The 12,493-nt window shown below is 60.1% G+C and overlaps 1 protein-coding gene across 3 annotated transcripts; it reads right to left on the reverse strand.

The window, feature by feature from the left end:
- Positions 1-3,692: 3,692 nt before the first annotated feature.
- CSF1 (colony stimulating factor 1) lies at positions 3,693-11,662 on the reverse strand. 3 transcript variants are annotated; one of them, XM_039565413.1, is made up of 9 exons: positions 11,555-11,662; positions 10,155-10,283; positions 8,373-8,435; positions 7,918-8,097; positions 7,469-7,646; positions 5,805-5,932; positions 5,505-5,560; positions 5,364-5,416; positions 3,693-5,055 (listed from the first exon to the last, which is right to left on the reverse strand). In XM_039565413.1, the coding sequence occupies exons 1-8, from the start codon at positions 11,573-11,575 to the stop codon at positions 5,365-5,367; spliced, it is 807 nt and encodes a 268-aa protein (XP_039421347.1). In that variant the 5' UTR covers positions 11,576-11,662; the 3' UTR covers positions 3,693-5,055; position 5,364. The 3 variants fall into 3 exon arrangements, with proteins under 3 accessions (XP_039421347.1, XP_039421346.1, XP_019144548.2); XM_039565412.1 differs by having other exon boundaries at positions 5,805-6,622; XM_019289003.3 differs by lacking the exon at positions 11,555-11,662 and adding an exon at positions 10,377-10,567 and having other exon boundaries at positions 5,805-6,622.
- Positions 11,663-12,493: the final 831 nt, after the last annotated feature.

The following is a 12,493-nucleotide window of genomic DNA, read 5'->3' on the forward strand; positions in this document are numbered from 1 at the left end:
CGTGACGTCACCGCGCACCCGCCGGGCAGCTGAGGCCGCGCGGCGCCGCCGGGAGGAGCGCGCGAGGGGCACGGCGCCCCCTGGCGGGCGAGGGAGGTGGGGGCGGGAGCGAGGGGCGTGGTCAGAACAGGGGGCGTGGTCACTGGGTGGGCGTGGTCAGAGTGGGGGCGTGGCCAGCGTGTTGGGCGTGGCCAGGAATGGGCGTGGCCAGGAACCTAACCGCGGGCCAAATCCCAATTAACTAAAATAACGATTAATTAGTTAATAACTACATAAATTAATTAAATTAATTAATTTAATTAATTAATGATGTAATTTTAATATATGCATCATATATAAATATTAAAACAAATTAATTGCGTAGACTAAATAAAATAATGGTAGAGATTGATTTTATGCATTAAATAGCGACAATATGCATTAAAAATTAATTTTATTTAAATGCGTAAATTAAGAAATTAGTTATATAGATTTACATTTATAAGCGTTATAAAAATATAAGAGTGATGTGAATTAATTTTATACGTTTATATATAAATTGCGTGCACAAAATTTTTTGTTAAATAAATTAATTATATAAATTTAATAAATAAATTACTTAATTTTATGTATTTTTCTCTATAAATATAGAAACTAATTATATAAATTAAATAAATTAATTGATTCGTTAATTGGAAAATAAAAGCTGAAACTAAAAACGAGCGTTTTCTGGGTAAAAAAAAAATTGTGTTTGTTCAGGGGGAAGAAGTAAAGCAGGAGAAAAAACACGATTAATCAAGAAAATAGTTTAAATAAAACACAGGTAAAAGTAAATCAGTGAGAAAATAAAACATCAAAGAAATGGAGGAATCACGGAGAAAATCAAATGAGGCAGCAGCGACAGGGTGCGGGCAACCCCACGGTGGGCAGGGCCAGCGGGTGCCCTCTGTACCCCACCAGGGGTGAGAACCCAAACCCAGGTGGGTGCCCGAGCCCGCGTGGGTGTCCAGCTCTGTGCGGGTGTCCAGCCACAGATGGGTGGGGGTAGAGCCCCGGATGGGTGTCCAGCCCTGGGATGTGTCCGCTCCCAGGTGTGGGAGGGTGTCCAGCCCTGGGGGTGTCTGACCCCACACGGTGCCAGGGCGCTGGGCAGGCTCAGCCCCGCTGGAACCGCAGCCCCGGCTCAGCGCCAGCGCAGGCTCAGGGCAGTGACCTCCGGCCCTCATTACCCATTAACGAGCTGAGCGGAGCCACCAGGTCCCCGGAATCACCCGCCCACATCCCCAGCCCGGGGGGGGGGGGGTGCTGAGCACGTTTTGGGGGTGCTGAGCCTGGCCAGGGCTTCCTCCCGCACTCTTCCTCCTCACCCTCCTCACCCTCCTGCAGTGGGGTGGCTGCTGGCTCCTGCATTCCAGGGGGGGTGGCGAACAACCTGTCCCCAGGGCCAGGGACACTGAGGGGCCCCATCCTGCACCACGGACCGCGGTCCCCGGCTCGACAGAGTCCCCTCAGGGGCTCTAGGGACCATTCCAGGACAGGCAGAAAGGCAGGGCTCTGTTCTGGGACACCCCGACCCCATCCCCAAATGCCCCACAGGGAACTGGGAGGGGTCTGAGCCCTGTTCCGCCTTTAATTTCCCAGGGGTGTTCCCTTAAAATACAAGCTGGGAAAACATCGGCGTGTGGGTTAAAACCCCAGGGAAAAGTGCAGATAACGGTTTTTTAACCAAAATCACTTTGTCTGGCCACAAAACGGCCTCTGGCCACCTAAATCCTGCAGCAGTTCCTTGGCCAAAACCCTGTCCTGGACCCGCCGTGCCCCAGGAACCGCGGCCTCGGGGCCTTTCCGTGGCTTCTGCCCTGTCAGCAGCTCTGCGGTGCCCGCGGCTGCACTGGGGAGGGTTCCCAGGGGGGCGTCTGGGGGGGTCTCCGAGTGCTTGGGAGGTTTTGGGGCAACAGGATGAGCCTGAGATGTCCCAGCCCTGCCAATGCCACAAGCACCAGGGATGTGGGGACCCCCAGGACCGACCATGCAGGGGTGCCACTGCAGGCCAGCCCATGCTTCAGGTCCCAGGAGCCTCTTGCTGATGCTTTCCCCTCCCACCATCCATCTTTTCCCCCAGATCCCCTTTTCTCATCCCATCAAAGCAGCTTTTTGCAGTACAAACACTCATTTGGGACCCCAGGAGGGACCCCAGGGTGCCACCACCCTCCGTGCCCCACTCAGTTCTGGGGTGTGGGGGTTTTTTCTACCCTCCCCTACAAGTGCTGAGGGACAGGGATATAGCTCCGTGTCCTTCCCAGCTGGGGGATTGCTGAGTGGGGGGCTGAGATCTGGTTTTTCCCCCCCTCACAAATTTCAGGGGGCTGGGGTGGCTGCCCAGGGCAGGGCATCGCATCCCTGCTCCCACACAGGCCGGTCACAGGGTGGGGAAAAGGCCACCAGCTGGGAACATGAGGAGCAGAGGGATCCTCCAGGCCTGAGCACTAGGGCAGGGAGACAGAGCTTGGCTTTTTCCCTGCATTTTCCAGGTGCTTTTACAGCACATAGAGCAGCCTCATCCCTGGGCATGAGGGATTGTGGGGTGTAAATACAGAGAGGGGGTGGGTACTGGTGCTCCTCACACCCCCTCAGCAGCCTGGGATGCTCCCACCTCTGCCCCACAAGCTCTGCCACAGCTTCAAGCTGCCATCGTTCAGCTCCAGTCACCGTCTCCTGTGCAGCTGTGGAGCTGCCTGGAGCATCCTGGAGCATCCTGGAGCAGGGCAAGGACTCGCTGCCCCCAGCACCCCCATACCCGGGCATGGTGCCCGCCCCTAAGAGCAGCCTCTGGCCTCAAATACCCCCCAAATCTGACCATAATGACTGTGGCGCAGATCCAGCAGGATATATATAGGTCCCACTTCCCTGGGAAGGGGATGTGGACCTGGGAAACCCCCGGCTGCTGCTGGGGAGAGGAAGGGCTGGGCTGAGTCAGCTCCCCTCGAGGAATCCTGTTTGTCAGCAAACAAAGCAGCAGCTCAGCCCTGGCACTCGCAAAACGCTCCCGGGACCCCATCGTGCCCTTCCCACCCCCTCGGATGAGCCATGGGGGTGTTCACCCTGCACACCCCATGGGCTGTGGAAGGCCCCTGGTATCCCCCTGGAGATGCTGGATCCGTGCAGGGGGAGCAGGATGTGGGGCTCCCCTGCTCCTGGAAAGAAGGAAGGGGAGCCGGGGGAGCGGCGGGGAGGAAGGAAATGCCTCTTCCAGTGCTGTCTCTCTAAGCAAAGTGCTCCAGGAAACTTTGCCTCAAGTGTGTTTGCTTTAAACAGCCGCTTCCCAACCATTGACACAGATTTGGGGGGGCCCAGCCTCAGAGCTGGTGCCAGGAGCTCCCAGCAATGCCGGAGGGAGCTGGGGGCAGGAAGGCTCGGATGCATCCCTTTGCCCTCATCCCAGTGGCCATGAACTCCCACGTGCATCCACAGGGAAGCAGATCAGGGTAAGACTACCAGGGGTCAGCCCCCAGTCACCCCCTCAGGGATGCCAGGGCTGAGACAGGAGAGTCACAAGCTCCAGTCCCCCCTTGCCCCACAGACTTACACCAAGCTACACCTCTCTGTTTATTCATAATATTAAATATACAAGTTGTTTTCCATTATTTTCTTTAAATAGACTTTTAAATGCCTTTGTATAAAATATTTCAGCATTTCATTGTATAAAAAAAAAAAACCACACCAAAAAAACCCACCCTGAAACCAACAAAAAACCCCAACCAAACAACAACAAAAAAAAGGCAAAATAAATCCAACGTTGGTAAAGGCAAGTTTTCTCCCCCAGGAGCAGCTCCTCCACAGTGTAAACGGGTGACTTACACCACTAGGAGTTTGGCCCCAGGCTTCCTGCTGCATCAGGGATTTTCACCCTGATTTACACCAGTCCCTCGCCCGGGAACCCTCTCCTTCTGCCAGTCATAAATACACATTATATATATATATACATATATATATATATATATATAAACCCCAAATTAATAGTGATGCTTTCTTTAAAAACAGTTGGGTTTGTCCATATTTTCATCCTTCATATAAAAATAATACTTGAAACTCCCAGAGCAGCGCGGCCCACGCTTCATCCGGGGCTGGAGGGAGCCGTTGGATTTTGGGGTATCTCCAGGGCTGGTGCATCCCAAACCAGGCTCTTCCCAAAGCCCAGGAGCGGGGCTGAGCCAAGAAGCCCCTGGGTGCCCAGCTGGGGCAGCTCCAGCTCTTACACCCTCGTGGATCCCATCATTCCCAGCCCCATTCCCTTCTCCAAAGCGCAGTCACCAAAGAAATGGAATCCCAGCGAGGCCAGCTCGCGGCGATGACCCTGCGAGGGGCACACGGCCCCCCCAGAACACTTGTGCAGGATAAAGACTTCCGTCCGCTCTATCAAAAATTAAAAATAAACCCTAACAATAGGAGGATGGGGGGGGACTGGGACGGTGCCAAGGGTCACCCCAAACCCAGCCCCACGCAGGGACATGGGCATGGGAGGGCTTTAAATATTCACAGTGTGAGGGTTTGAGTTGCAAGTCAGGGCTGGGTGTCTCAGGACTGGCCCCCCTGGGATTCAGGATGCTCCAGTTGAAGCCTCAGGAAAGGCAGGGTGAAGGGGGCGATGGGTGCTGCTCCAAACCCAGTCTGCTGGGATCGGAGAAGAGCCAGAGGATTTGGGGAGCTGGTCCCCTCTATCTTCATCCAGCGCCGGCTGTGTCCAAGTGGGATCCGTCATCCCACATCCAGCAGCATCTCCACTGTCCTGCTCAGCACCGCAGTGTCCCACCAGCCACCGCTGCCGGCAAAGGCCTGCGGTTATGGTTCCAACACCTTCCAGCCCTTCACTTCCCGGTGCCCGGGGGTCCCACTCAGGGCACATCCCCCCATCCTTTTGTCCCTGCCAGGGAGTTTTTTGCCGTCTCTGGCCGCCGGCACAGGGCAAGGGAAGAGGGAGTGTCAGCATCACGGTGAGACCGCGGCAAGGCTGGCGCGTGCCAACCCTCCTTCCATCCGGATCCGTCCCCCGAGCAGCTTCACATCCTGCCTGGGGCCCTGGGAAAAGGAGGAGAGGGATGAGCAGGAGCCGAGGCTCTGCCAGGGAGGGCAGCGTGGGGAGAAACACACAAAAACCACATGTAAAAACATTATGTATATTAAGAAAGGGCCAGTAATGGATTAACGAGCTGCGAAACCACATGCTGGCAGCGCTGGGGCGCAGACCTGCTCCTGTCCGTGTCTTCCCACCCAGAATTTCCCTGACCGTGGCCAAGGTCAGCACCGATGAGGACAATCCAGGGACACAATATTGTCCTCACAGCTTGGACCGGAGCCCTGTGAGGTCCCACCCAGCCCCTGATCACCTCAGAGATCCTGAGTCTCCAGCTCTGAGCGTTCCCTTGCTCCCTGCAGCGCCCTGCGACAGAAAGACGGGGGGTTTAGAGCAGGGTCACCCAGGGTGGGGGTCCCCAAAGCCCCCCCACGCAGGATGCTATCACACCCACCTCCTCTCCGGCTCCTTGGGGTCGCAGCCTCCATCCTCCAGCGGCCGCTCCAGGACCTGTGTGGAGGGAGGGAAATGGGGAGATGAGCCCTGGGGAAGGGGAGGGGGCTGTAGCAGGGTGGGGAGGGGTGGAAATGCCCCAGATAACATCCTCCTACCACACTCAGCACCACCAATTGTCCCCCAGTCTCAAAATCATGGGGAAAATGGGGCTCAACCCACATTGGCCAAGAGACAAGTGGGGAAACTGAGGCAGGAGAGGATCTTGGTGCCCGGGGAGGAGACGAGGCAGGGGTCTTACCCTGGATTTATACTTGTAGAAGAGCAGCCCTCCCGTGGCCAGCAGGACGGCCACCACACTGGCCACCGTAATGTAGATGAGGGGCTCCTGGCGGCCCTCCCTGGCAGGCGGCTCCTTCCTGCGCTGCTCTGCGCCCAGAACAAAGCCAGAGTCAAAGCTGGGCCCGGCCCCGCCGCCATCCTCAGGGCCCCGCAGCCGGCTCAGCCCCCAGCCCCATGCCCTCGCCCTGTCCCTGGGGCCGCCTGGGGCTTGCAGCTCTGGGGCCATCCTGGAGAAGCGGAGCTGTGTGACAGGCTCGGACGCCGCAGCGGGATGGATCCTGGCTCCACCGCCCGTCGAGCCAGCGCTGGGCGATGCTGTCGGAGTGGTGGTCCTGAGCCCGCCGGGCTGATCCGGGAGGATGGAGCCTCCCCACTGCTGGCCTGGATCCTGAGGCAGGTGGCCGGTGCCCCACTCCACCAGCTCTCCGTCCCCACGGAGGACGGGGATGTCACCCAGTGCCAGGCTCAGCGTCCCGGCCGGATCCTGGAGGGCTTCGGCACTGCTGGCTGGAGCTGTCTGCTTCATCCCGGGGGCCAACGGCAGCGCTGTGTCACCTACCCCAGCACCCAGGACCTCCTCGGTCCCTGAGCCCCCGTCCGTGCTACTGGGGGGCTGAGATGGGGCCTCTAAGTCAGCAAGGGCGGTATGGAGGAGGCTGGAAGGGACCTGGGTGCTAGCAGGTGCCATGTCCCTGCCAGTGGCAGCAGAGAGGGAGGGCTGGGTGGCAGAAGGGAGGGCAGGGGACAGGCAATTGCAGTCAGGATCTGTCCCCACACCTGAAAGAAGGAGAGAGAAGAGACAGCCGTGGGGTCACCAGCCTCTAAGAGGGGCACAGCCAGCAGATCTGAGGTCAGGGGCACTGTCCCCGTCCCTCCCCGCAGCCCCAGGCAAGCGGGTCAAACAGCCCCTCAAAAACTGGGAGAGCGAGGGAGAGGCAGGGAACAGGCAGGAGCAGGCAGGGCAGCACGAGGGTGACAAGCAGCAGGTGGGACGAAGCAAACCCGAGTCACCGGGTGCCCTGAGGTGATGGCAATGGGTTATTCACAACTTGCAGGAGCCAGACAGCCACGTTTAACGTCCCCCATGGCACAAGGACATGGCACAGCTCCGACACGAGGATGACAGTGAGACGTCTCCTCCACGCAAACACAGCACGGGCGCTCGCGGAAGAGCGGATGGCAACACGGGGCTCTTCCACCCCAGCAGCAACACTCGCCCTGAAGGCTTGGCCAGGGGAAACTGAGGCACGAGGCAGCTGAAGTGACACAGCCAAGGTCATGCAGCGCGTTGGTGGCACAGCTGTCCCTCCATTTCTCCACGTTATGCTCCACCCGGCACCGGGGCTTTGAGACAGAGCCAAGCCTGATGTCTCCTCAGTCCCCCTCAGCATCTCCCCCTCGCCTTGCTTCCAGTAGGATTTAGCCCAAATCCCACCTTCAAATGGCAGCCAGCCCCCTCTCCCCTGACACTGATGCAGAGCTCGCTGACACAGGGAAAGGGACCAAGGTGGACACGTGCCGCACCCACGGACACACGGCTCTTAAGCTGCTCCATGCAGGTGAGCCCAAGTCCCCCAGACTGGCACAGGTTTACTGGGCAGAGGCCAAGCCTTGGCATCTCACCTGGTGAGGATCCTGCCTTCCCGGGTCCCAGGCAAGTCCTGCGGTAGACTCGGCTGCAGTCCTTCTCAAAAGTCTCCTGGTTCTGCAGCAGACGCTTGATGTCCTGGAAGAAATCCTTCACCAGCACCAGCATCTCGTAGGGGGAGGTGGTGAACTCCTTGAAGCACATCTGTGAGAGCTGGAGGAAGCACCAGGCTCAGCATCAGCTCCATGACTGACTCGGTGTCACTGCCACAGATACCCCAGTGCTCCCAAGGCAGGATCTGGTGGCTCCTCGTGGCTCCCTGTGTCCATGCACACCCCACCTCTGCTCTACTTCATGGTCCTGCCTACACACCCATCCCGGGATGCTCTGGACATCCCATTTCACCCCAGGATGCTACGGAAATCCCATTTCACCCAGGATGCAGACCCAGGACCAGACCCCCATGAGGTTGGGGACATTTTACCGTTCTCTCCTCATCATCCTCCTCCCTGATGCAGGGGTCCACATTCTCATTGATGTGGTCGTACATCCTGCGCACCATCTGCATCTTCCGGGCGTTGGATGAGTTCTCCTTGAACTCTGTTCGCTCCAGGATCTTGCCCATCAGGGGAAAGGCAGCTTTCACATAGCAGATGGAGTCGTTCTGCAAGGACACAGACCCACCAAAAAGCAACAGCGGTTACTGGATGGGCATCTCACTCTGCCTGGGGGAAACTGAAGCACGGAGGCACAAAATGCCTTTCTACAATCCCACAGGATGCCCAAACTGGGACTTGGAAGCCACCTGGCCAAGTGGGATGCTTGTCTCCTGCAAAGGGAGACGAGAGAGGAGATTGGGGATCTGGGGACCTCCCACCATGCACCAGCCAGCCCTGCTCCCTGTCCCCTACTGTCCCCAGCAAGAAACCACTCACTCACCAACTGCATCTTGTCAATGAACTTGAAGGAGACCCTGCCTGGGTGCTGCATCTGGGTGTCAGCCTGGAAGGACAAAGCAGGATGTCACCCCACATCCCCAGGGACAGCAGCCTCAGATATGCCATGCTCTGGGCACAAAGGGGTCCCTGAGACCCCCAAATCCGCAGGGCTTGAGGGACTTTGCTCCCATTCCTGCTTCATCCCATCCCATACTCCTCCTCCTCACACAGGCACATCCCTAAGGTCAACGCAGTGGCAGGAGTGAGCTCAGGATTCCTGCTCCCATCAGGATGTTGTACTCCCCGAATCACAGACCTTCTCCTGTCTTTCCCTGCCTGCTCCCACCCCGCCTCTCTTCCTCCTCCTCCTCCTCCTCTTCCTGCCAGCACCACAGCAGAGCCCAGCCCTGCTTAATTCTCCTCGGGTCTCCCCCGCACCACTCTCTCCTCTAAAGCCAGGCTGCAAAAGAGCATCCTGCCGTGCAGGAGGTGGCCGTGACACCAGGGTCACACATTCCCCAGGATCACACAATGCCGGGGTCCCACACGCAGGGCTGCCGGCCCCCCATGCCGCGACCCTTTCCAGTGGGAGTAAAAACCCACCCTAACCAAATGCTCCCCCTCCGGGCTGGCATCCCAGGCTGGGAGGCCGAGGGCTGGCAGAATTGCCGGCCGGCAATTCTCCTCCTAGCCTGGGATGCCGTCCCGGAAACAATTGCTCCATTATCCTGCAGGCGCTGGATCGAAGTCCAGCTCCTCCATCAGCGAGGAGAGGGCTACAGTCCCCAGCAGGAAAAACCACATCTTCCATTCAAACCTGCTCCATCTCCCTTCTCCCACAACCACGGACCCAGTTTTAATCCCTGGGCGGCAGAGCCAAGGCTCCAGGGATGTGGTGTGCAGAGAGGGCTCGGGCAGAGGAAGCCGAGCTCGCACAGAGCGGCTCCTGGCCCCGCAGCTCGGTGGTTAAAGAGGAAGAGGTGAAGCGAGCCCGGACACGGCGGTTACACAGAGCTCGGAGCGAAGCTCTCGGGGACTCGGAGGCGCCGTTCCCGTCTCTCACCCGCACACCCCTCTTGCTGCAGGCAGAATTTAATCTGCGACAACCCTGCAAATCCCTGCGTGCCCCCGATTCCCGCTTCTCCCCTGAATATCCGCGTGATTCCCCGCTCGGAGGTGAGCCAAGGGCCACAGAGAGAGAGATACGGCCCCGGCAGCTGTATCCGATGGTGGCTGTGCTCCGGGGCGGCTTGCCAGCACCCAGAGCTGCCCACGGGCCACATGGGATGACGGCCCCATCACCCAGCCCGGTCGTCTCCATCGCCTGGCCGGGCCCCCCTCACTGCCTGCCACCCACCCACAGCCCCGTTGCCAGCCCAGCTTCCAGGCAAGCAGCTGGACTCAGGAATGCAGCCGGATTCCTCTGCTTAACCCCTGCGCAACCGCCCAGAAAACACCACAGCCCGCAGCGCCGGCCCCTCCACTGCTTCCCCAGCGCCCCTGCGCCCATCCAGCCTCACTCCTGTCCCCTTCCCGGCCTCGCTCCTGCTTCTGTCTTCTCTCGTCCCTCCTGTCGTCACTTTTCCATGGCCACCCTTGATAAAAGCACAACATCTGTCACCCCCCCGGCGCCCACTGGTCCCTCGTGCCCATGGATGCTCAGTTCCCGGGTACCATCACTTCCCCAGAGGAGCTGAAAATCACCTGGTTTCCTTATTTCAGCACTAAATAAGAGCTGGTTTGTGCCCGTCTGACCCCAAACGAGCCCCGAGGGGGCACTCACCAGCTCCTCCAGCTCGGCCAGGTGCCTCTCTGTGATGATCTGCTGGCAGTAGCTGTTCTGTTCCGTCTCATGGATGCAGAGGAGAAGGAGGAGGAGGGATGACAGCAGGGAGCAGCGGAGCAGGCACACCTGAGCACGACACAGGAGAAGCTTGAAGCAGGGATAACCCACACACACACCAAGCCCCCCTGCCCTTCTCCACCCACCCCCCAGCGTGACCACCTCTGTGGTGGCCGGGGCTTGGCCACGGTCCAGCAGGATAATCCCACTGTGGTCCTCTAACCCCGTGCCTATCCCCATCCTGCTATTTTTAGGAGCACCAGGTCAGCAGGGAATTTCCCAAGGCCCGGTGACACAAGCCTGGATGTGGCTCTTGGCCACCTTCACATTCCAGATCCAGTCCCTCTCCCCTCTCCCACACCATTTCTCCGTCTCTCCTGCAAATCTCCTCCTCCGCCCTGGCTCTCCAGAGCCCATCTGACACACTGACCCACCCATCCCAAAAAATCCTCTTCCCACCCTCCAGACCCCCCCAGCTGCACCCGCCGGGCTCTTTCCATGCAGCAGCTCTGGCTTCGTCCCAAATTTCCCTCCCAATCCCCCTGCAAAGAAGCGGGGAGGCCCCGATCCGTGGCGGAACTCCGATGAGCAACGGGGCTTGCTCATCTCAGAGCCAAGACTCCCGGGGTGGGGGTGGAGGGGACCCTCGGGTGGGTGTGCTCCCCCGTCTCCCGGTGCACCGGCAGGGAGAGGGTGCCTGGGTAATGGGTGGGGGGGAATTTCCCTTGGATGGTGTCCAGGAATCCTCCCCTCTTGTGAAACTCCAAGATGCCGCCTGGGCCACCGCCGAGATGTGGCCACGGCTGAACGGAGCCTCACCCCGCGGGAACGGGCTGGGGACGGGGCTGGAGCCGAGACTGGAGCCGGAAACGGGGCTGGAGCCGGGGACCGGGAGGGGGACGGGGCTTCACCCCGCGGGTCCGGGGCTGGAACCGAGGACCGAGACGGGGTTGGAGCCTCATCGCGCAGGTCCGGGAATGGAGCCGGGGCTGCAGCATCCCCCCGCCGGGGACGGGGCTCGGGCCGGGGACCGGCCGGGGCTGAAGCCGGGGCTGAAGCCGGGGCCTCCCCACGCCGGGTCCGGGAATCGTGACGGGTTTGGAGCCGGGAACCGGGGCTGGAGCCGCGGCTTCACCCCGCGGGTCCGGGGTGGAACAGCCAACCGAGGCGGGGCTGGAGCATCCCCCGCCGGGAGCCGGGACCCCCCGAGGAGGGGACCCACCACGAGGGCACGGGGACAACCGGAGCCGCCGCTCCCGCGGGGATCCCGCACAGGTGGCAGCGGGCGCCGGGTTGAGGGGGGTCTCCGCGGCCGTGGGTAGCGGGAGGGGCCGCCGTACCTTGGCTCCGAGGCGGGGCATGGGGGCTGCCGTGGGGCCAGGGCCGGGCGTAGCGGGCGAGACGGCAGCAGCGGCGGGGCCGAGCGAGGCCGGGCTGAGCCGCCGCCGCGGCCGCGCTCCCTTTATAGCGCCGCGGCAGCATGTGGTTTATGAGAAAGCGCTGGCTGGCGGCCAGGCCCCGCGGGGCCCGGGCCGGCCCGGCACCGGGCGGGCACCGGGCGGCACCGGGAGGCACCGGTGCGTCCCACAGGCACCGCTCGGCTCCGATCGGAACCGCTCGGGTCGGGCTGGAACCGCTCGGGTTCGATCGGAACGGCTCGGATCGTTCAATCGGTTCGACTCGCCACCGCTGCGGTCGAATCGGTACCGTTCGGGTCGGGCTGGAGCCGCTCGGTTACACTCGGATTGGCTCGGCTTAGTGGAATCGGATGGGATCAGCTCGGCACGGCTCGGGCCATTCGGATCGGATCGGCACCGCTCGGCCCGAGGCACTGTGTGTGCGAACCCCCCTCGGCACCCGCACACGCGTGTGTGCTCACACCTGGGCACACACACAGATCTGCACACCAGGGACAGCCACCAGCCCGGGATGTTCACGGTCACCCCGGGCACTGATACCCATGTGCACACACAGCCCTGAGCCTGGCACACGTGTAGGTGCACGCTCCCTTCAGGGCACATGTACACACAGAGATGTGCACGTGTGCACACGCCGGGGACCCCTTGGGATGTGTACCTGTGCGCACACCACACCTGTGTACGTGTGTGGTCACCCCTGGGCACTTGTACCCTTGTGAACATACACGCACAACCTCCCTGGATGTGTGTGGACACCCCTCAGAACATGTCCCTGTACACACACAGAGCTCTGGGCCTTGCACATGTGTGTGTGTGCTTGCCCATCCCTGGGCACATGTGCACACACACACACACGTATGT

Source organism: Corvus cornix, chromosome 26 (assembly GCF_000738735.6).
Source record: "Corvus cornix cornix isolate S_Up_H32 chromosome 26, ASM73873v5, whole genome shotgun sequence".
Lineage (NCBI taxonomy): Eukaryota > Metazoa > Chordata > Aves > Passeriformes > Corvidae > Corvus > Corvus cornix.

What these genes read in the sequence shown, in the direction of transcription:
- CSF1 (XM_019289003.3), bottom strand. Translation starts at nt 10,454, where the DNA reads ATGGGGATAGGCACGGGGTTAGAGGACCACAGTGGGATTATCCTGCTG. An exon ending in GAAGGCAGGATCCTCACCAG is followed by an intron (nt 6,623 to 7,468) that starts GTGAGATGCCAA and finishes TCCTTCTTTCAG; the next exon opens with GTGTGGGGACAGATCCTGAC. An exon ending in CCCAAGGAGCCGGAGAGGAG is followed by an intron (nt 5,417 to 5,504) that starts GTGGGTGTGATA and finishes TTTCTGTCGCAG; the next exon opens with GGCGCTGCAGGGAGCAAGGG.